This window comes from Episyrphus balteatus, chromosome 1 (assembly GCF_945859705.1).
Source record: "Episyrphus balteatus chromosome 1, idEpiBalt1.1, whole genome shotgun sequence".
In the NCBI taxonomy this organism is placed as follows: domain Eukaryota; kingdom Metazoa; phylum Arthropoda; class Insecta; order Diptera; family Syrphidae; genus Episyrphus; species Episyrphus balteatus.
Window position 1 is genome coordinate 174,171,900 of NC_079134.1, and position 21,930 is coordinate 174,193,829.

The window sequence follows — 21,930 nt, forward strand, 5'->3', positions numbered from 1 at the left end:
TCTTACAGAATGGTGACTCTCTCGGTATATTTATGACTGTAATAACTCGTTTCGCAGGAGTAAAATAATTTCGAGAAAAGTGTCCTTTAGCATAAAAACGTAGAAATTATTTTACTTCTTTGGTTTCATATTGAGGGTTTTTAAGTCTGTTTGTAGTAGGTTTTAGGTTTACCATCAAAACCCGCATATAAAACAATTTAAAAAGGACCAGACTTTTGAGGGAAATAAAGTTTGTTCGTGTTAAAGCATTTTGATACTCGGCAAAATTACTGTAATTGATATTTTTATAAGGTAAATGAAATCCATATCTGTCAAACTCCTGAATTTTAGACACAACATTGTTAGCTCTTCCAAATTGGGTAAAAATAAATCAATAGCTGTTATCAAATTCAACAAATATCTAAAGCAATCTTTTTGTCCAAGTTTCCTTTCCTACTAACAAAAAAAAAACCAAAAAAAAAAAACTTTCAAGATTGATGATTTGATACTCTTGGCTTAAGAATCATTGATTTTTCGCATTCAATTCCATTAAAACTATCTTCATGAGCAATTAAAAACTTTTACCTCAGATCAGTCCTGTGTCGGTTCTGCCTTGTTCATGGTAGCTTAGAAAATCTCACACTCACACACACATAGAAACTTTTTTACACTTTGGAAACTATTCTTTTCGTGTCATTTTAACGCAATGAATCGTGATACCTACCTCTCTAATGTCTGCATCATGCAACTTGCATTTCAGGTACATATACGAGATATAGTTAAAAATCTTCGATTAAATTGGAACCTATGTTAAGAATGGGAGAGTTGGGGGAGGTTTATAGTGGTATTTGTTAGGAAATAGAAAAAAAAAATAAAAAAATAAAAAGATTTATTACCCTGCGATAAAAAGTACTTTACATTGTCACGTATTTGTTAGAAGAAAAACAAAAAAAAAATACCTAGAAGAAGAAAAAATCTTTATACAGCTTTTCCGATAGAAACGATATTCCTGCTTGTTGTAATCAGGATTTCTTTCAAGTGAGACGATTTGGTGTGACCATAATACATAATTTCAAAAATTATAATTAAGCTCATAGTTTACGTTAAAAAGGCATTTCAAATGAACAAAAAATTTTACCTTCATTGAACTTGGCAAAAAGTTTAAAATCTTCAAGTATATTTTTGTTCAAAGGGTGTTTTTTTGAGTGATTGAATTATGTACAAGAAAGGTTTCTGACATACATTTTGTTTATTTTTAAAACTTGATTGAAAAGTTTCGTTTATTATAAGAACTAAATATGTAGGTATCTAAACAGTCTTCAAAATTATTTTGAATGATAGGGTGTTTTTTTTTTTTTTTAAGAAATCATGAAATTCAGAATTAATTCTAAAAAACTATGAAAAAATGGTACCCCAGTGAAAATTGTTAGAATAGTTTCCTTAACCACATAATTATTTATGTGAGACTGCGTTTTTGTGGGAAAAAAAGCAAGTTCACGATAAGTTCGATAAAATCAATGGTATAAATTATTACGAATGTTGTAATTTTGTAAATTTTTAATGTGAAAGGGTGCTTTTTTAAAATGTTGAGATAATGTGTTGAAATAATAATGGCACCCTATTGAAATTCAGCAATTATGTTACTTTTGAGACTGGTAGTAAGAATCTTAAGTGTCTTTAAATATATTATGGTTTAAATTCTGATTTTTTATCAAAAAAAAAAAAAAAATTGATGGGCCACCCTAATAAAATTTATTAAAAAAATTGCATTTTTGATAGAAAGCAAGAATAATGAGATTTCATAAAATAATTTTGAGTAAGAGAATTCGAGGACGACTATTCTGTTTATTTTGTTCTTCATATCATATTCCTATTTCACTGGTCTGCAAGGAAATCCTCCTTTAAATAAAACTATACTTTTCTAAAGGATTTTTCTATGCTGATTCCGAATCCGAAGTCAGAATCTATCTAGCACGTCACGTTCAAAAACCCATTTTTTTGCTGTTTTCGCAGAAATATTTTAGCATAATGTAATATTTTTCAATTAAAATTGTTAGGGTTTATAAAAGAACTTATTTTTTTCTTTCAAATTCAGTTTTAATCTTCTCAATATCTCTTTTCTTCTCCGAGATATCTTAATTTAAGTAAGTTTAGTAGGTTTGGCATATCTTATCATAAAAAAAACTGATCTCTAAAAATTAATATAACTTTCTCCCTAGAAAAAAAATATACTTTTCTAATGGACTTTAGTGTGCTGATTTTGAATCCGAACTCAAAAAATTTCGGTCAGCTCTGGTTTGTGAAATATAGTAGTTTTTATTGAGATTTTCTAAGAAAAAACTTGATTTTGTGATACTTTAATGCGAATATCTTAAAATCCTCACGTGATAAAATTTTTTTGACTTCGGATTCTAACTCAGCACATCAAAAACTATAAGAAAAGTATAATTTTTGTTTTAGGAGAAACAAATCTGAAGCTTTACAAGGCAGTTTATCGAATGGTTTATTACAAATAAGATATTTCTAAATAGATAAATAGTATATAAAATTACAAAACACGTAAAAATTTTGTTTAATGTATTTTATTATGGTTTTCTTTACATATTAGACTTTTTAAATATAATGGGCGTTGATATTTTACATTTTCCTTAATTAAGGTGTTTTTGTTCATGTTGGATTTACTAAAAAGTAAAGGATTTCGATATTTTTGCTTTTTTTATAAATCAGTATTTTAAAATATGAGTAAACATTAATGTAAAATTACATATTTAATGTCAATCGATAGGCCATATTACGAGGAATAAGTCCTCCAAATTTGAGCTCAATGCTACAAATAGTTTTAATTTAGCACGAGTTCAAATAAATCTAAAAGGTTGATTTTTTAGAAACTACCCACATTTTTCAAAAATCATTTTTACAAAAATGGTACCTGATAGAATTTTTCTGAAACTAGATTTAGATTCAGGAAAGTCTAATCTTTCATAATATCAAAAAATTATTTGAAGGAGAAAAAAAAAGTTAAATTTTGCAGACCAGTGTTTTTAATCGATTTGTAAAATGATTTAGGGCCAATTTTTCAACAGTCAGTTAAACAGTCAGTTAGTACTTATTCTCCTGATAGAGAAAAAATCCTTTTTTCAACAGGCAGATATAGCTTATTCCTATGAATAAAACTATCTGCTTCTTTTAGAGACGAATAAAAATTATTCTAATGAATAATATCAATAAAAATACTGTGTCAATTGTCAAAGCTGCTTTGAAATAATTTTGACAAAGAATACAGAGGAACACAAGAAAACAAAAACAATTATAAATAAAAAAGACTTTTAGTTTTGAATATTATTGAATTTGACAATTTTTTTTTTGTTATTCTGTAGAATAAATTATTTTTGATTGAAAAATTCAATGTTGTTATCCGATTGTTTATGAGCCTAATAAATTTATTCGTCGAACAGTTAACTGACTGTTTATTAGACGATGGAAAAATCGGCTCTTAATATGATTAAAGCTGGATTGGGAACATATTTTGTAGAGCGATTGTTTGAAACGTGAAAGGTGTAACATTTTATAGGGAGGGGGGTTCTCATTTTTCCTTTTTGTGTTTGTTTTTTTCAGCAAAAAAAAAATTTTTGTATCTTCTAATAAATGGCATCCATGTTGGATGCAAAATTTTTTTTACAAAAAACCATTTGTATATTCAAAGCTACATTTAAAGATCATAACCATTTACATTGGTTGCAGCGTTGTTAGCGTTTGAATGTGGAAACTTTTTTATTTTTTTTTTTTTTTTTATTTTTTGGACAAAACTTTAATAATTTTATCTTATCTTATCAGAATTCATTTAGGACTTTTATCTTAAAAGTGCATTGCGTAGCTATATCTCGAAATATCATTTTAGCATTTGGTTTTGAGTTCTTGATTGAAAATTGAATAAAAAATTGAATTTAAAGGCCAAAATTAATTTAGAAAAAAATTAAGTTTTAAATAAAAAAAAAAAAAACGATAAGTTCAAATTTACCTAGAGTTTTAAAATTATTTTTTTTTTTCCAAAAAAGTTTGCTTAAACATCATTATTTAGAATGATAAGAAAATAATGGGTTTATGGCTTAAAAAAAATATGAGGTTGTATGTGTTGCCGTTGTATTTATATATATTTTTTTTTTTATATAAGGTTTTACTTGGCACTCTCTGAAGTAAAAAATGAAAACAAAATACAACCCTTCCAGTCTGCCTCATTCATTGAAAAAACGCATTGTTAAATTATATGCGTTTTACATTAAGTACCTACAGGATCCCACTGCTAGATTCTACAGGAATCTGTTTTTAAGACAGTGATACAAAGATACAAAAAGAACAGAGTAGGAGCTCTCGGTCAGACACCCTAAGAGCTATACATTTTTGGTGAATATTGCAGTCATCGGTTTTTTTTTTTTTTATTTTAATACTAAATTAAATTTTTAATATTTAAAATTAAAATACAATTTGACCGAAATAATTCTACAAATGAGAAACTTTATGTTATTTACAAATTTAAGTTAATCTTGTGGTTTGTAAAATTTTTCTGTTTGAATTTTTGTTTTTAATTGCCTTGTCTTATTTAAAATTATGTACTTTGTACTCATATTAAGGCAAAAAGTTTTGAAAAAATAATGAAGGAGAAAAATTTTATTATTTTTAACTCTAAATTTTTGATTTCATTTTTCTTCTATTAACTTTAACATGAATTACAAAAGTTTTCCAAAGTACTATTATCCAGTTTTTAATTAGTGAATTCTCCGGGGCACATACTGGCTCCATATAACAATAATTATAGGTTGTCATATAAAAAAATGGAAAAAAAATATCTGAAATAAAAGCTTTTTTTTTGTTCTGCAGCTCATTGATGAAAAATTGTTTATTCTTTTTTCTAAGCAACATAGAGATATAATTAGGGCATTCAATTAAAGCTGAAGATGTAAGCTTTTCAACAATATACAATTTATTAATATATAGTCGACTCCGTTTTAATCGAATTTCTCTCTAACTCGAACTTTTTCATCATTTTCAATGAACTTTTATTGAAAAAAAAAAATATCTAAAAAGAAAAAATTAAAATAAAAAAAAAAGAGATCCTCTATTATTTTTTTGAATTTAATTTTACAATAATCAAATTAATTAACATAAAAAATTATAATTTGTTATAAATAAATGTATTAAAAATGTAAAATTTTCTATTATTATTTCTCAAACAAAAAGTTGAATAAAATTTCAGAAATAAATTTTCAAAATAAAAAACGTATGGTAACCATCATCTGTTGCTAAAGCTCCCTGACCACTCTCAACTACAAACAGAAATATCCAACCGATAACAATAGGAATAGTCAATGGATAAGGGATGGATTTTTTTTTTTTTTTTTCTGAATATAAGATACATTAACGGCATAGCTAACTTACCCACTTGAGGTGGTGGCACACAAGCAGAGAAAGCATTCCTGGTAACGAATGAGTGGAAATAAATGTCCAGGGATTTTAAGTGATGGATTTATGTGATTCTGAGACAGAGCATGCCATTTTCTTCGTTTTCTTTTTTTTTCTGATTTTTCTCTGAATCTTTTATTTTATTCATTCAAATAAAACGTGTTTTTTGTTTTTATTATATTTGCAGCGAAATTGGATGGCGTGAAGACGTACATGCGAATGCGTCGAGTACCAAATCATCTTCAGGTGAAGGTCATCAAATGGTTTGACTATTTGTGGCTAACCCAAAAGTGTTCCGACGAAGAACGAGCCGTATCCTGTCTTCCTGATAAACTAAAGGTTCATTATTTTCTTCTTTAATTTAAATAAAAATGATTTATGTAATTTTTTTGTTGCATGTTTTTAGGCTGAAATAGCAATTAACGTCCATTTAGATACACTTAAGCGAGTCGAAATATTTCAAAACACCGAAGCTGGTTTCCTGTGTGAGCTGGTGCTACGATTGCGGCCGGTATTATTTTCACCTGGTGACTATATTTGTCGAAAAGGTAATTTTTTTTTTATTTTCTTATTTAATCCTTATTACTATTCAACATAAAAATTATGTTTTTAGGTGAAGTTGGCAAGGAAATGTATATTGTTAATCGAGGCCGACTTCAGGTGGTTGCCGATAATGGTAAAACTGTGATGGCATCATTAAAGGCAGGTTCCTATTTTGGCGAAATTAGTATACTTAACATGGGAACAGCAGGTAAAGAGCTTGGTAAATATCAATTCTGACGCCAGGTGGAACAATATATGCTTTCATTAAAAATAAACAAAATACAAACAAAAAACAAATTCGGTGTATAAACGTACAAAACCCAAAGTAAAACTACTTACATTTTTTATTTTAAACTTAATTTTATTTTTTAATAATAATATGATTGAATGATAAATATAGATAATCCAAAATGAATGGTGTGAATTTTATAAATGTTGTGAATTTGTGAATTTCTTCATCCTTACCATTTTTCTTAAGTCCCCAGTTTTTTTTTTTTTTAGTTTCTTTTTAGTTTTTAATGTTTTTGTACACTTCTAAGTAGATATAAGGCACTTTTATTAAAATTTGTTATTCCCATAAGACTCCTCGAATGTTTAAAGTCTTCAAATGTGTTTTTCCAAAATATATGATCGATTATTCAGAATAGATTTACTTACAACTGTTTTCATATTTTTCTACTTTTGTTAATATTTTTTTTAACATTACTTAATTTTGATCCTTTTGTTCAGTACCTATTATGTATCAGGTTTATATATCTTTAAAAATTATATTTTTAATAATGTATAAAAATAACGCATAAAATCTTGTGTAGAATCTTGTAGAATTCTGTAGAAGAAGTCATACCATCGATATTTTTTTTTTTAATGAGAGGCTTTGTTCTATAGTGTAAAATACCAAATAATGAAAAACTTATTCATGACAAATAATAATCAAAATAAATAATGCTAACCATTTTTAAAATAGGAAAAATAAAAATGTGTGTTCACTATGGTGTATACGTATTTTTTTTTTTTTTTTAATTTTATTGAATCATTTTTAGGTATGTAGAGGCAATAGAATCCTTTCAAATAATTTCAAATTAGGACTCAAAGAAAAAATGACAAAAATCTTAGTTCGAAAGAATAAAAATATAACACGAAAATTGCAAAAATTCCATACAAACTCCTTGAAACAAGAGGAATCGTTGGCGAACCATTTTATGACTCTAATTGTGATTTTAAATATTTCAACACATAAAATTAAAAATTTTTTTTTTGTGAACATATTTTTCGGGGTGATGCAATTGCACGTCAAAAAACTCAAAAACAACCTTTTTCGTAATAAAATATGAATTTATTTTAAAACATTTTTTGACCATAAATATATTAGTTGAATTCTGAAGACGAAAAGGTAAAATATATTACAGTTTTGAAACAAAAAAAAATTAAAAAATTCTTCAATTTCATTGGATTTTTTGATAAAAACTGAGATTTTGACAAATAAGACCTTCAAACTTTCGCTATTTCACTTTTAAAAATTAGGGCTGTTGAATGAAAAAAAAAATAACTTTTTATTAAAATGTTGAACTTTGAAAAAAAAAATTAAAATTTTTTTTTTTAACTTCTATTAAAAAAATTCTTCGAAAATGTAATACTTTTTAATTTTTTTTCATAAACTGTAAAACATATTGACATTTTCTTTTATGAATTTAAATATAACAATCAATATGGGAAATATAAATGCATACTTTATTACGAACAAAATTTAAAAACGACAAGTTAAAATTTTTTCAATACATTTTTCTTTTTTTCAAAATTCTGAGTTAGAATACCAGTTTTACAAAAACACTTCAATCTATTTACTTTATTTTAATTTTGAAAATATGAATAACTTCATAGCTTTTAAAAAATTTATATTTAAATATTGTAGGTGTTGCCGTGGTGATCAAATAATTTCTTTTGGTGCGTTTAAAATCAATTTGTGAGAAAATTGAATTTATCGATGGAAGATTGTCCTTTACTCCTATATATACATATATTTTTTTTTTGTTCATTTAATTTCCTAGACAATTTTTTGGCATTAATATCAAATTTAAGCAACATTTTTGAAAAATAAAATTTTTATTGAAAATTTTCAATAAACTTAAAAAAAAACAATGAGACAATAGCGGCAATTTTTAACCTATAGAGGTTAAAGTATTTTTAATTACCGACCTATGAAAAAAAATCATCAAAATCTGAGCTGTTATTAGTATTGCCATTTTTTTTAGTAAATTCATTAAATTTCAAAAGTCTTTCTAATACAGTCAAATAAGGGTTTAACCTCGGAATGAATGCTAATAGAAATTTTTTTTGCTCAATACCTTCGTTTTGGCATTCTATAACATACCTCAAAAGTCTAGAAAAATCTCATGTCCGCAAGTCGCGATTTTGTAGGTCAAATCGCGAAATGGGGTTTTTCAAAATAAGCAAAAAAAAAAACGATACATGATATCAAGGTATTTTTTAATTCTGATTCCAAAAAATCTAACATCAAGGCAATCTGACGTCTCTGAAAAAAGTTATATACCTGTTTTTCATCTGTCAACCCATATTATTATAACAGTTTCTAACTTACTTCCGAAAAACCCTTAAAAGTTATGGTAGCGAAAAAAAATTTTGCATGAAAGTTTTCATATCCATTATCATTAAGAATCAAAACAATGCAATGAAAAAAACATTCATATCTATGACAAAATGGTATTTTTTGAGAAAAGGGGAAATTTTGGGATATGCACTAAAAAACATCCTGATACAATCTTGGGATTAGTGCTAATAGGCTAATTTTTTGTTTCTATCTTTATTTGGATATTCTATAACTTATTTCAAATATCTAAAAAAATCTCATGTCTCATACCATTTGTTCATTTTTAAGGGTTTTTCGCTCAAGTAGCACAAAAGTCTAAGATACACCAAAATATTTGGTGTATTTTTTGCACTTTCGTGATATGCATTTTGAATATAAAAAATACACCATTTTCTCGTATAAAATAAACTCCGGTGGTTAAAAAAATATAACGATTTTGGTGTATAAATGGCACTAGTGGTATATTAAATGATCTGTTTTTGGTGAAAATTATCCCTTTGAAATTGAAAAATACACAATAAATCTATGGATAAAATACACCATTTAAATTATTCTGATTTAAAATTTGAACCAAAGTTTATTTTTTATCTCAAACAGTTTGATGAATTCTAATTCACACCATTTCTTATGAAATAAATGAAAATGAACTTTTATTCACTTTCATAATATTGCCATAAGAAACCAATGGTTAAATATGATTTTGTTTGCCAAATTTTAAAACGAAACACATTCTATCTACTAATTTTAGATGCTACCCCCTCTAAAAATCGAGCGCCTCAAAAATGTCAGTGAATTAATGATTTTTTTTTCGATTTTAAGAATCCATTTTTCAAAAATTATAATTTTTGTGTTGTTTTACATTTTTTTAAGAAAAGTTTTTTTATAATGAATCGAAAAAACTAAGAATGCGGGACTATTAGGTCGATAAATATACTATTTTAATAAAATAATTAATCGCTGTCTTCTATTTTTAAATGGCGTCCATTGAAAAATATGGCGTCTCCCACATATGCATTTTGGTGAATTTTATGTCTACAGGGTGTGCTTCCTACACCAAACAGAGTGTACAAAATAAACCGTTTTGGTTGATTTCAGAATCAAATAATTTTATGCACCATTAATGGTATATTATAAAAACAACTGAATATCGGTGTATTTTTTGCACGGAATCTTAAAAAAATGTTGAAATTTTGTACAGAAAAGACAGTGGTATTATTTTTATACCACTAATTTTGAGAAATACACCATATTTTTTCAATTTTCTCAATTTTACACCAAAATTAATGAATTTACACCAATTTATACACAAGTGTGCTACTTGAGCGGTAGTAAGTTAACAACTGTTATAATAATATGGGTTGACAGATGAAAAACAGGTACAACTTTTTTCTGAGATGTCAGATTGCCTTTATTTTAGATTTTTTGGAATTAGCATTAAAAAATACCTAGAAATCATGTATCATATGTATATATAATACCATCGTCTTTTTTTGCTAATTTTGAAAATCTCCATTTCGCGTTTTGACCTTGAAAATCGCGAGGGATGTTATTGAATGCCAAAACGAAGGTTTTGAGCAAAAAAAATTTCTATTAGCATTCATTCCAAAATTAACCCCTTTTTTCACCTTATTTGACTGTATTATTAGTAGAAAAAAAAAAATGAAATTACTTACCTGGGAAATGAATTTACATATTTACTGCAATTAGTCTTAAATTAAAACAAAATAATAAATACATATAAACTCAAATCAAATGTATAAATATTTGTTTTAATTAATTCCATCAGCGTTTTATATTAATTTACATATTATTTAAAAATATATTAAACAAACATCACCTAGATACCTTATAACCAAGATAATAAAAATGAAACAGATAAAGGTCCATTCTACTTATTATTTTTAAGGTTCAATATAACCTACCAAATAGCTTTCTCGCGTGAGTATTTATTTCTTGTTGAAATTTTTAAATGCCACTGATCTTTTTTTTGCGTTAATTTAAATTTAACTCCACACTTTCTGAATTAATCAGATAAATAATTATTTAAATGCGAAAAAATGTATGCGAAAATATTTATACGTATTTTTTGGGGGTATTTTGTATAAAAATTTAAATTTATTCAGAAAACCAACGAAATATTTTTCCAATTTTATTTTTGTTAAAATGTATCTACCTATAATTTACCTATATTACCGAATGAAAATTTTCTCTTATGAATTTATATGTGGAGCTACCAATCAACATCGATATATCGACATCTGCATCATGCTTTTGGTCTTACTGGCTTATTTTTTTTAATTAAATGCGTTCTCGGGTCATTTGAGTTTAATTGCATTGAACGATGACCTCACAAATGAACCATTTATTTGTATATTTGTATGCAGCAGGAGCATTGATAAGAGGGACTACTTTTGGTCATTATGGATATAGTCCTCATGCAAAAAAAAACCTCTCTTCACAGTCAATGACTTTTTTCCCTTTTCGTGGAATTTCACAAAAATTCAGAAAAATAGTTATTTTCCAATAAGTATCTCTCGACTTGCAAATGCACAAAAAATGATATTCATGCTATGGAATTTTAAAGTTCAACTTACAGAGGTTAAAGTATTTTTGAAAAAAATTCTTGCTCGTTTCTACTTTAGAATATACATATTTAAGCGACACAAGTTTTTGGGTAAGTCCATGGTGCAGTTGTTCCAAATATATCCCAATGTAATTACCTCCTTAAACCGACACTCTTAATCTGCGATGATGAGAAAGTTTCAATAGTTCCCCCAAACGGTCTTCGTTAATTTTACAATCATTATCCCTTTATTCTTAGTCCACTGATGCGTCATCATTTTCATTTTGAAGCATTTCAAAAACCATGATGATGGCGCATTGTCATTACTACTTAATAGCAGAACAGTAGAAACCAGTCCTCCAGAACCAACAGATCCAACACTCTCTTCATTCTAATTTACCCGGTAATGTCCTAGAAGCGCAAATTTAATTCGTATATTCTCTGGTGCATATGTCTGTGTTATTTCACTTTGAAATTAGTGACAAGCTATTGTGTATCAAACACAGAGTAAACCTACATAGAAACAGCAACAGAAACAAACTTCAGTAGCACCATCATGTCAATGGCGGAGAGAGGACATATTAAATCAAATCCATTACCATTTTATACTACTTACAGCCCCTATAGTGACGGAAACAAAGGAGTTTTGCACTTTGGAATTGATGATAATTATCGTTAGGGGAACAAAATGAGCCACTTTTTCACTCATTGATGATATGGTCATGGTAAACGCACGTGATGTTGACGGAGACGAAGGACGAATATCATCGCAATTGCACTCGTTCATTAGCTGGGGGTCCATGTGACCAAATTAGATTATCTAGCAGCACAAAATAGGGATATATAAAAGAAATTTTAATAAAATTGCTTTTCGATAGTGGGTAATAAATTTTGTAATCAACCATTTTCTTTATTTAACTGTTAGCCATCATTTAGAAAACAGTTCAAATAACTCTAACGTGAGAGGACGAAAAATTCTTAAAAGTTAAAATTATTTTTGAACCTAATTGGGAACTGAACATTATTCTTCTCAAACAGTAGGAGATTTTCTGTCTGATTGGATATTTTGGAGAACGACTTTGTAGCTGATTTGTAAGTTCTGATAGTTTTGTGTAGATTTTTCAAAAAGTCAATGAAAACCAAAAATTTTTTACTTTTCTTCAAATATTGATAATAATAAAGTCAAATAAGGTGAAAAAATGGTTAAACCTCGGAATGAATGCTAATAGAATTTTTTTTTGCTCAATATCTTCGTTTTGGCATTCTATAACATACCTCAAAAGTCTAGAAAAATCTCATGTCCGCAAGTCGCGATTTTCAAGGTCAAAGCGCGAAATGGAGATTTTCAAAATTAGCGATAATAGACAATGGTATTATATACATTATACACATATAATACATGACTTCGATGTATTTTTTAATGCTGATGCCAAAAAATTTGGATATTCTATAACTTATGTCAAAAATCTTAAAAATTCTCATGTCCGAAAGTCCTAATTTTGCAGGTTAAACTAAGTTAGTTGCAGATTTAAAAAAATTAATTAGAAAAGTTTAAATTTTTATATGTATACCAACATGAGCGACATGATTTAAAGGTATCTTCTAACACTTATTTAAACAAAACTCACAAACAAGTCAACCTGACCATCCCTGAAAAGTAATGCACCTTATTCATGTTGACCTGACACAAATATCTGAAGTGTTGTTTTTCAATTTTTTTAAATCTGCACCTTATCTGCAGTTATAGAATATCCAAACAAAGACAGAAAGAAAAAAATTACCCTATTAACACTAATTCCAACATTGTACCAGGATGTTTTTAAGTCCATATCCCAAAATTTCCCCTTTTCTCAAAAAATACCAATTTTTCATGGACGTGAATGTTTTTTTTTCATTGCATTGTTTTGATTCTTAATAATAATGGATATGAAAACCTTCATGCAAAATTTGGTTCCTCTACCATAACTTTTAAGGGTTTTTCGGTAGTAAGTTTGCAACTGTTATAATAATATGGGTTGACATATGAAAAACAGTTATAACTTTTTTCAGAGACTTCAGATTGTCTTGATTTTATATTTTTTGGCATCAGCATTAAAAAATACATCGAAGTCATGTATCGTATGTGTACATTAGGGTGGACCAAAAAAATAATTTTTTCATTATTTTAATTTGCTCTACCGATAACTTGTTTTCTCGACACAAAATAATGGTACCCTAATTTTTTCAGAATTTTTCGATGATGTTTAGGGGTTGCGCGCACCCCTTTATTAAAAAAAATAAGTTTTTTTAGTTTTTAATTTTTTTAAAGCTTAAATAATTTTTTTATCGAAAAGCTGTTTGAGTAAAAAGTATTGAGTTTCAATAGGTCTACTTGCTTCAATTTTTCTTTTTTCAAAAAAAAATATTTTTGACTGATTCCCAGGGGTTAGAAGTCGAAATTACTGATTAATGCTGTCAAAAAAGCCTTAAAACTATGTTTTACTGTTTTTTATAACGGCTAAAATTATTTTTATCGTATGGCTGATAAAATAAAGTGTCACGATTGATTCCTTATCAAATACTGAAGTCCATATGTTTTAATCAGAGATGAGTATTTACTTCATATGTAGCAGATCTACTTCATTAATTTATTTTGATGTATTTGCTACGTAGCAACCTATTTCTACTTCGTTTGACAAATTTTTTCTAAGGTACAAAATTTCATTTAAGATGTGTCGTCTTGTTTCATTTTTTGATAATCAAAAAAGTCATTTAAAAAAATGTATTGTTAGTGCACTTTATTTGTGAATTAGCTTACTAGGCTCTGCAAGAATTTCACATCTTATACATCCAAATCAAAGACCCATCCAAGATATCAAATATTTTTCCACATAATGGCTGTGGGTCCGGTCATGCATTTTGCATAAAATAAAGTAGACAGCGGCATTTAAAAAACAATCTTAGGTTATTTTATGGCAGATGGCACATCTTTGCTCATGGAACTAAGACTAAGACCTAGTTAATCTGACTTCCCTGAATGAAAATAGTTTTGCAATAAAATACACTTTATAATTTGAAATCAAAAATCATTATAGCAATTAAGGGGATGGCTTTTTGAGAAAAAAGTTCATATTTGTTATGTACGAGTGATACGCCTTCAAGCCATGTAGGCTTCATTTAAATCGGTGCTGGGCTTTCTTTATATATATTTATTTTTGGGAATTCTCCTTTGTTTTATATGTATATTTTTTTCATTATCTGCTACATATTTTAAAAATCTACTTCGTTTTTTTGGGCAATATGTTTCACTTTTCGGGCTTAGCATTCTCATCCCTGTTTTAATGCTTTCTAGTTTTTGAGAAAATTGAAAAAATAAAAAAAATCTTTTTTATCAGACCGACTCGAGATCTTACTTCTGGTTCCACGAAATTTTATTTTGTAAACTATCCATATTTTTTATTGATGTTGTTGTTGTTGATGCAGCGCCTCATTATATTGAATATCGGATATGTTTTTTGATGGTGGCAAAAATATCGAAAACAGCCATAAAAATTATAATCTGATAAAAAAGAATTTTTTTTATTTTTCAATTTTCTCAAAAACTAGAAAGCATTAAAACATATGGACTTCAGTATTTGATAAGGAATCAATTGTGACACTTTATTTTGTCAGCCATTTTTTGTATTGTAATCCACAATCTTGACAAAAATAGTATTTAATGTGTTTTTTTAAACTTTTATCCCCAATTTTTTACTTTGAAATCGATTATTTCAAAAACAATTAATTGAAATAACCTAATTTTAAAATTAGTATTAAGTGTACAGTTCTAGCTTTTGAAAAAGGTATCGTTCATAATTGTAAGTGTTGCCATTGTTTTTTAATATTTTTTTTATTATTTAAAGTCATTTTTTAGAAAATTGCCATTCCCGCCTAAACGGAGCCAGATAGACCACCGCTCCCATAGTACAAAATGATCGTATTAACCTCCTCTACAAACTACCGTTATCAAATCTCGGCGCCCAAGATATATTACACCCTCCCCCATTTTTCCTTCACTTGTTTTGGTACGATCTTTTTTAAATTTTTTTTTTCTTTTATCAATTTAAGAAGAATTGAGCGATATAAAAGCTCGTTTTTTATAGTAAATTTGATGAGGAATACGATAAAAATAATTTTAGCCGTTATAAAAAACAGTAAAACATAAAACAGCATTAATCAGTAATTTCGACTTCTAACCCCTGGGAATCAGTCAAAAATATTTTTTTTTTGAAAAAAGAAAAATTGAAGCAAGTAGACCTATTGAAACTCAATACTTTTTACTCAAACAGCTTTTCGATTAAAAAATTATTTAAGCTTTAAAAAAATTAAAAACTAAAACAGCTTTTTTTTTTAATAAAGGGGTGCGCGCAACCCCTAAACATCATCGAAAAATTCTGAAAAAATTAGGGTACCATTATTTTGTGTCGAGAAAACAAGTTATCGGTAGAGCAAATTAAAATAATGAAAAAATAATTTTTTTGGTCAACCTAGTGTGCATAATATAATACCATTGTCTATTGTTGCTAATTTTGAAAATCTCCATTTCGCGATTTGACCTTGAAAATCGCGACTTGAGGATATGAGATTTTTCTAGACTTTTGAGGTATGCTATAGAATGCCAAAACGAAGGTATTGAGCAAAAAAAATTTCTATCAGCATTCATTCGAGGTCAAAGCCTTATTTGACTGGATTATAATCATATTGGTCGAAGCGAGCTTATTTTTGCTACAGTAGTTGCAAAATTAAAAAAAACATGCTCCTGAGCACAAGGCAATCGTTTTTCTCTTTTTTTCGTAATCCAGCTTCAACACCGGCTTTAGTGCTCTAAATTTATATTTCACTAGCCTTTTACTTGTTCAGCTTGACGAAATAAATTTTTACTTCTTTCTAACTACTTTCACCTAAAACATGGTCATACAACAAATTCCTCAATTGAAAAAAAAGTTTAAGGTTGGTGCGTTCTGCACTTCTATTTGGACTAAATTGTAAAGTATAACTCTCTAATCAATATTAGATAGCACATATTAATGGAAAAAATTGAGAAAATAAAGAAAAATACCGGTTGCGCTATAAAAAATTTGTAACTTGTGAATGAGTTGAGATTCCATCTTCAAACTGAATATATTATATCCATATTATAAAGGTAGCATTAAAACAAAAGAAAAATAATAAACAATGGGTAAAGATACCCAAAACTTAAAATGAATTGGTTATTTCCATTTTTTTTTTTTTTTTTCTACAAAAAATCAGTTTTTTGCATGAAGTCCGCGTACTAAAATGTGTATATTTTCTATACAAATATGTATCCCACTCTGAAACTTGGCACATAGTTTTTAAATTGTATAAGCTTTGTTTAAGGACTATCTTAAGAAAATATCAAAAATGTCGAAGTTTCTTTAATTTGGATTTGAAATGTCAACTTCCGGTTTTCTATCGAAAAAATAAAACAATTTCCTGTTTAGAATTATTCATATTTGAAAAGAACGTCTAATTTTCCATATGATCAACCATTTAAAGAATTTTGTTATACTCTTTCAAATGAACTCATCCCAAATAGCACAGTTTTCCATAACTCTACTATCGGGCCTTAAAATTCAAAATCCTTCCAGATGTATTTTTTGAAACTCGCAAAATTTTATAATGAATCAATTGAAAATGAAAAAATTTCTGGGTTATATAATTGACCAAAAAAATGAAAAATTTTCCTTCCAAATATCATTTGGTACTTATATTTTTAGCCAGGTTTTAGACCAAAATACCGCACTGTGCGACTGTACACCACCAAAAAACAATCTTTTAGTGGGGTCTCCTCTAGCTTTTCTTTTAATGCCACATTGTAAAAATATTCAATCATTTAAAAATTTCATGTTTTATAAAATTTGGACATGACAGGCACAAAATATTGGCTTTTACTAACATAATGCTTTCGATTTTTCTTTTTTTCTTGCTGCATTCAAAAGAATTTATGATTCATAAACATATTGATTCTTATGCAGGATTTAAACAACATTTTAATACCTAGCAACAAAAAAAGTAGAACGTAAAACGCAAGAACTGAGCTCGAAAAGGGTAATAAAATATTTGATCAAAATTTTTTTCGAACAACTGTCAAATGATTTCTCGACATCCATTAGAATAAAATATAATTCTGACAGGATTTTTGTTGAGCACTTGGAAGAAGATGAATGGAGTTTGAGTGTCCTCTCTGAATTAATGTATCGACTGTTACCATTTAACCTCCATACATTTATTTACTAAATCTAAATACAATATTTTTTTTTTCCATTTCCTTGAAAACATTCTTTTCAGAAAAACAAACATTTTATTCTGTTTCATTAAAACTACTGTCAAGTATTTAACAAGATAAACTCTAAAGTATACTAAAGGAAGTAAAGTAAATTAAAGAATAAACCACATTACTGTTTGCATTACTCAAGAAACTACCTCCTAGTCTTTGAATGACAAAAAAGAAACTCTTAAAACAGAATCCTTTTGGAATATAACTTTTTTCGAAGCTAAATTTTAAGCTAAGAGGTTGCAATTTACATATCTGGTATGTGTGTGTTTGAGAGTACATTTTTAACACTCACAAGGGGAAACTTTAATTTATCTTCAATATTTTTATTCGATTACTTTGTAGAAGACCATTTGAAATAATTTTTTTTTTTTCTTTGTAAAACCTTAAATGAATTCGAAACTGAAATAGACAAACCATGCAGATGTTATTGAATCGAAAAACAAAAACTTTAAATGCAAATACTTTACCATCAGGAGTGTAGAATTAAATATATACTCCCATATGTGTCGACTTCATCGTCGCCATTTTGAAATTTTATTTTCGTATTCGTTTTTCATCCTCATCAGGCATCTCCATAAACCATAAGCAATTTAAAACTCGAAGTAGTATCACAACTATCACGTTAAGGATGCGCAAGTAAAACTATTGCATGAATTTTTATCCCCATAGTCATACTATGCGTTATACTTTTAAACTTCAAAGTACACTATAAGTGTATAGTTTTTTTATATGCTCATAAGATAGGGGTAAGTGTATAAACAAAAACAACAACAATCATCACCAATTCAAATAAACTTTATGGCTATGGCAATTTAACAGGGTGTCATGAAATATAAGTGGAATTGAAAATAAATACTGTAATATTTTTGAATTACGATGAAGATTCTCGAGCTTTTTCGGCAGCTTTTTTAATAGAAGCCAAGTTTTGAAAAAAAAAATGCCTTTGAATCTAAGCCCTCCTTATCCTTTCCTTCCTTTTATTCACCTGCAACCAAAAAATGGAATATTTTCTTTATTGACAGAAGGATTCAAATCACCCTGTGAAGCCCCATTTTATTTTGCTAAATCCATTCATCGTATGCGACAGCAACTTTTTAGCCAATTTGAATTTCGCGCCCCCATTGGTAATATCATGAACTCCTTTTATTGCTTCGTGCTCCTCAACGAGGTGAAAAGGATATAAATACGACGACTTTGTTGCCTCTCTCAAAATGCCAAAAGTATTGTACTACCATTGAGTTGTATATTTTCGTCCTGGTGCCATTCAGTTAAGCTAGGTACCTACAACAACAACAAAAAAAAGGAAACTTTTTCTTTAGCTTGAAAGTAATAAATTTATGTGGTTTCATCTATATAGAAGGTCCTGGAAGGGGAGACCCGTTCCCCATTTCTACACAAAAACGTATCTATAAAAAACTAATTGAGTTTCTAGCAATTTAAGGTGTGCTTTTTTCCGATGGTTGTGGTGGTGTATTTATGTACGAGAGCATTATTATTTTCAAGCTAAAAGAAAATCGTGCGAGTTGGAAAATCTATGAGATTATTGTAGTCAGCTATTTTCGTTCAATGGCATTTGAGTTTTATATTTATTTTATTTTTATTCTAGTGTTAAGAGACGAAGTATTTTGAGAAAGAGGTTATTTAGGTAGAAATTCAATTTAATTTAATTGTATTTTTATTTTATTTTTTTATTTTATTTTTAATCCCCATTTTTATTGCCTAAATGCATCTTATCCTTTGAACGTGTCATCACATATTATTTAGATATTTAAAAAAAAATTGATTTGCTGGAATGTATGTATGTTTAAAAAAATAAATAAATAAAATAACAAAATATAAATATAAAATAAAATGTTTAATTTAAAATTTAATAAATAAATTAAATAAAAAATAAATAAATAAATATTTTCCCCTAAAAAAACAACAAGTTTGAACAGATCACTTCTATATTCCCTTCTCTATATCTTCTATCTATATAAAAACACGGTAACGTTATTTTTTCCTTAATATATATATTTTTTTTATTTAATTATAACACAAAGTAATATTGAAAGAAAATAAAATTATTTATGATATTGCTTTGCCTGGCGGAATGTAAAAGTTAAGTGTGTGTTTAATCCTTTTTTTTTTTATTTTTTGGTAATGAATTATATTTAATTGAAAATAAACTTTATTTATTTTTCTTTTTGTTTAATGATTGTAAGTACAATTTTTTTTCTTAGAAATAAATCCAAAATGCACGGAAGTAGATAAATTGTTTTTTTGAATTGAAACAAAGAAATGCAAATAATGTATTTTCAAAATTATTTTACTTATTAACATTTTTTTTTTTTTGTTTCATTAGTATTTTTATATTAAGAAGAAAGATTCATATTTGATTGTGAGTGTTATATAAATTATAAATCTTATTTGATTTTTTATCTCTTTAATATACAAGTACAACGTCTTTTTATAGTTTTTACTAAATCATTTTTTTTTTTTTTTCAAAGTTTGTACTTAAAAGTTTCGGAGATCCGAAAGAAAATCCGATTTTTTTCTACGAATAATCTAATTTTTGATGTTCATTTTTTTTAAATGCTAGATTGTATGCTGATAAATATTTTCCATTTTTACTTGCTAAATACATAGGTATCAAGTTATGCGTATTATTCGTAAAAAAAAAAGTTGAGATAACAATCAAACATGACATTACGATGATAGAGAATGTGAAAAAATTTTGTTTCTTCAAAAATCGAAAAGCACTTACATATATTGTTTTTATATGTATATGTTATCAAAAATAAAATTTTGAAAAAAATAATATTTGGATTTAAAAAAAAAGTTGGAAACAGAACACAGAAATTTTTGAAAACAGGACACAGTATTTTATGTTATAACTTTTTTTTTTAAATTATTTATATAAAAAAATTAGATTCTTAATAAACGGCTGCAAGGATTTTGAATTTTTTTTCAAAGAATGCATCTTTATAAAAAAATAAAGAGTTGTTAAAACTATATTTAACAAATTTGTATAAAAAAGTCTTAAAAATTTTAGTACTTTGAATTCTAAGAGCAAGAACCCAGTCAGATTTTTTTTCTTCAAATTTTTAGTACCTAGGGGTCTAAGGATTTTTAATTTTTTTTAAGCTTCTAAAATACACTTACATCGTTTGGATTTAAAAACCGTTTAAAAGGATTTTTAAATAATTTTAGAAACAGGCTTTAATTTTAAGGTATTTTTTCAAAGGCATTTTTCTCTTCACTGAATTTTATAATTTTTTTAATTTTTCTTAGAAAATCCAATTACAACCTTCGTTTGGAAAACGAAATCATATACATAGTATTTTTCCCGCCAAGTATAATCTAAAATTTGCTGTTGATCTATAAAAAAATTAATACATGCTATAAATATTTTAATTTTTCAATACTACCTAATTAATTTTTAACGGTTTTTAAAATTTATTTTAAACTTTTTTTTTTTGTGTTTTTCCATATTGTTTTTATATTTTCCTTAATTTGTTACATTTTATTAAAAAATAAATTTTGATATAATTTCAAGAAAATAAACGTTTCTTTCTTAGTTAAAAGGCCAAAAAAATTGTTATAAAGCACTTTTCTTAATAGTTCTTTTTTATTCAAAATAAAAAATGTACGAAAATGGTATTTTATTGTCGGAATTTAGGAGCAAGGATAACGGTACCTGCAATATCTTAACCCTCTACTGCATGAATTAATATTAGCGGATGAAAAAATTAAAAAATGCTTTACATGAGTTCTTTGGGTTGTTTTAAAATGGTTTCCATTAAAAAAATTTGTTTAAAAAACTTGTTTATAAGCCAAATTTGGCTTCGTATGCATTAAGGGGTAAGAAATTTTACAAATATTATTTATTCAGATTATGTAAGGAATACAATTAAAAATATCAAAAGATAAATATTTATCATTTAAAAACAAAATAAAGTAAAATAAATACATTGCATTACAATAGGTTAAGAATTAATTCAAATTTGGCTCATTTTAAGACATGGAACCGAGAAAAGCAATTTGTTTTTGTCCGTTATATATATTTTTTCTGGTTCACATTCTTTCCACTGTCGAAGTTAGTCTTGCTCCAACATTTTCAGCCACTCCCAGATCTTACAAAAACTAAAAAGTAATAAAATGACTGAAAAATATTATAGGTGAGCCCCTCTCCCCCTAAAATTTTTGTGGTTACGCCGCTGGAAATGGTGTTAACATGAGAAAAATGTCTCTAAAAGCGAAGGGGCTCCATTTCTGAAGTAAAACATGGCTTCCAAGCAAAATAACAATGTAAAGAAACAAAATTTTAAAACAAAAAATTTAACAAATTGTGTAGATTGATAACCCCTTAATGTATACGAAGCCAAATATGGCTTCCGTACTTTTTGCCCTCCCAAGACCAGGCCAATAATTTTTTTTCAATAAAAATTGGTTCATAGCATACACAATTAGACAATCGATCAAAAA

General features: G+C 27.2%; 1 protein-coding gene across 2 annotated transcripts in view; it reads left to right on the plus strand.

The window, feature by feature from the left end:
* The window catches only part of LOC129907214 (potassium/sodium hyperpolarization-activated cyclic nucleotide-gated channel 1), a 355,559-nt gene that overhangs the window by 328,469 nt on the left and 5,160 nt on the right, over window positions 1–21,930 (plus strand). The window contains exons 6-8 of one of the 2 annotated variants that reach the window (XM_055983311.1): window positions 5,624–5,775; window positions 5,843–5,984; window positions 6,050–6,199. In XM_055983311.1, coding sequence (XP_055839286.1) covers window positions 5,624–5,775; window positions 5,843–5,984; window positions 6,050–6,199 — 444 coding nt within the window. The remainder of the gene's footprint in view (window positions 1–5,623; window positions 5,776–5,842; window positions 5,985–6,049; window positions 6,200–21,930) is intronic. The other variant, XM_055983312.1, reaches the window with a different exon arrangement.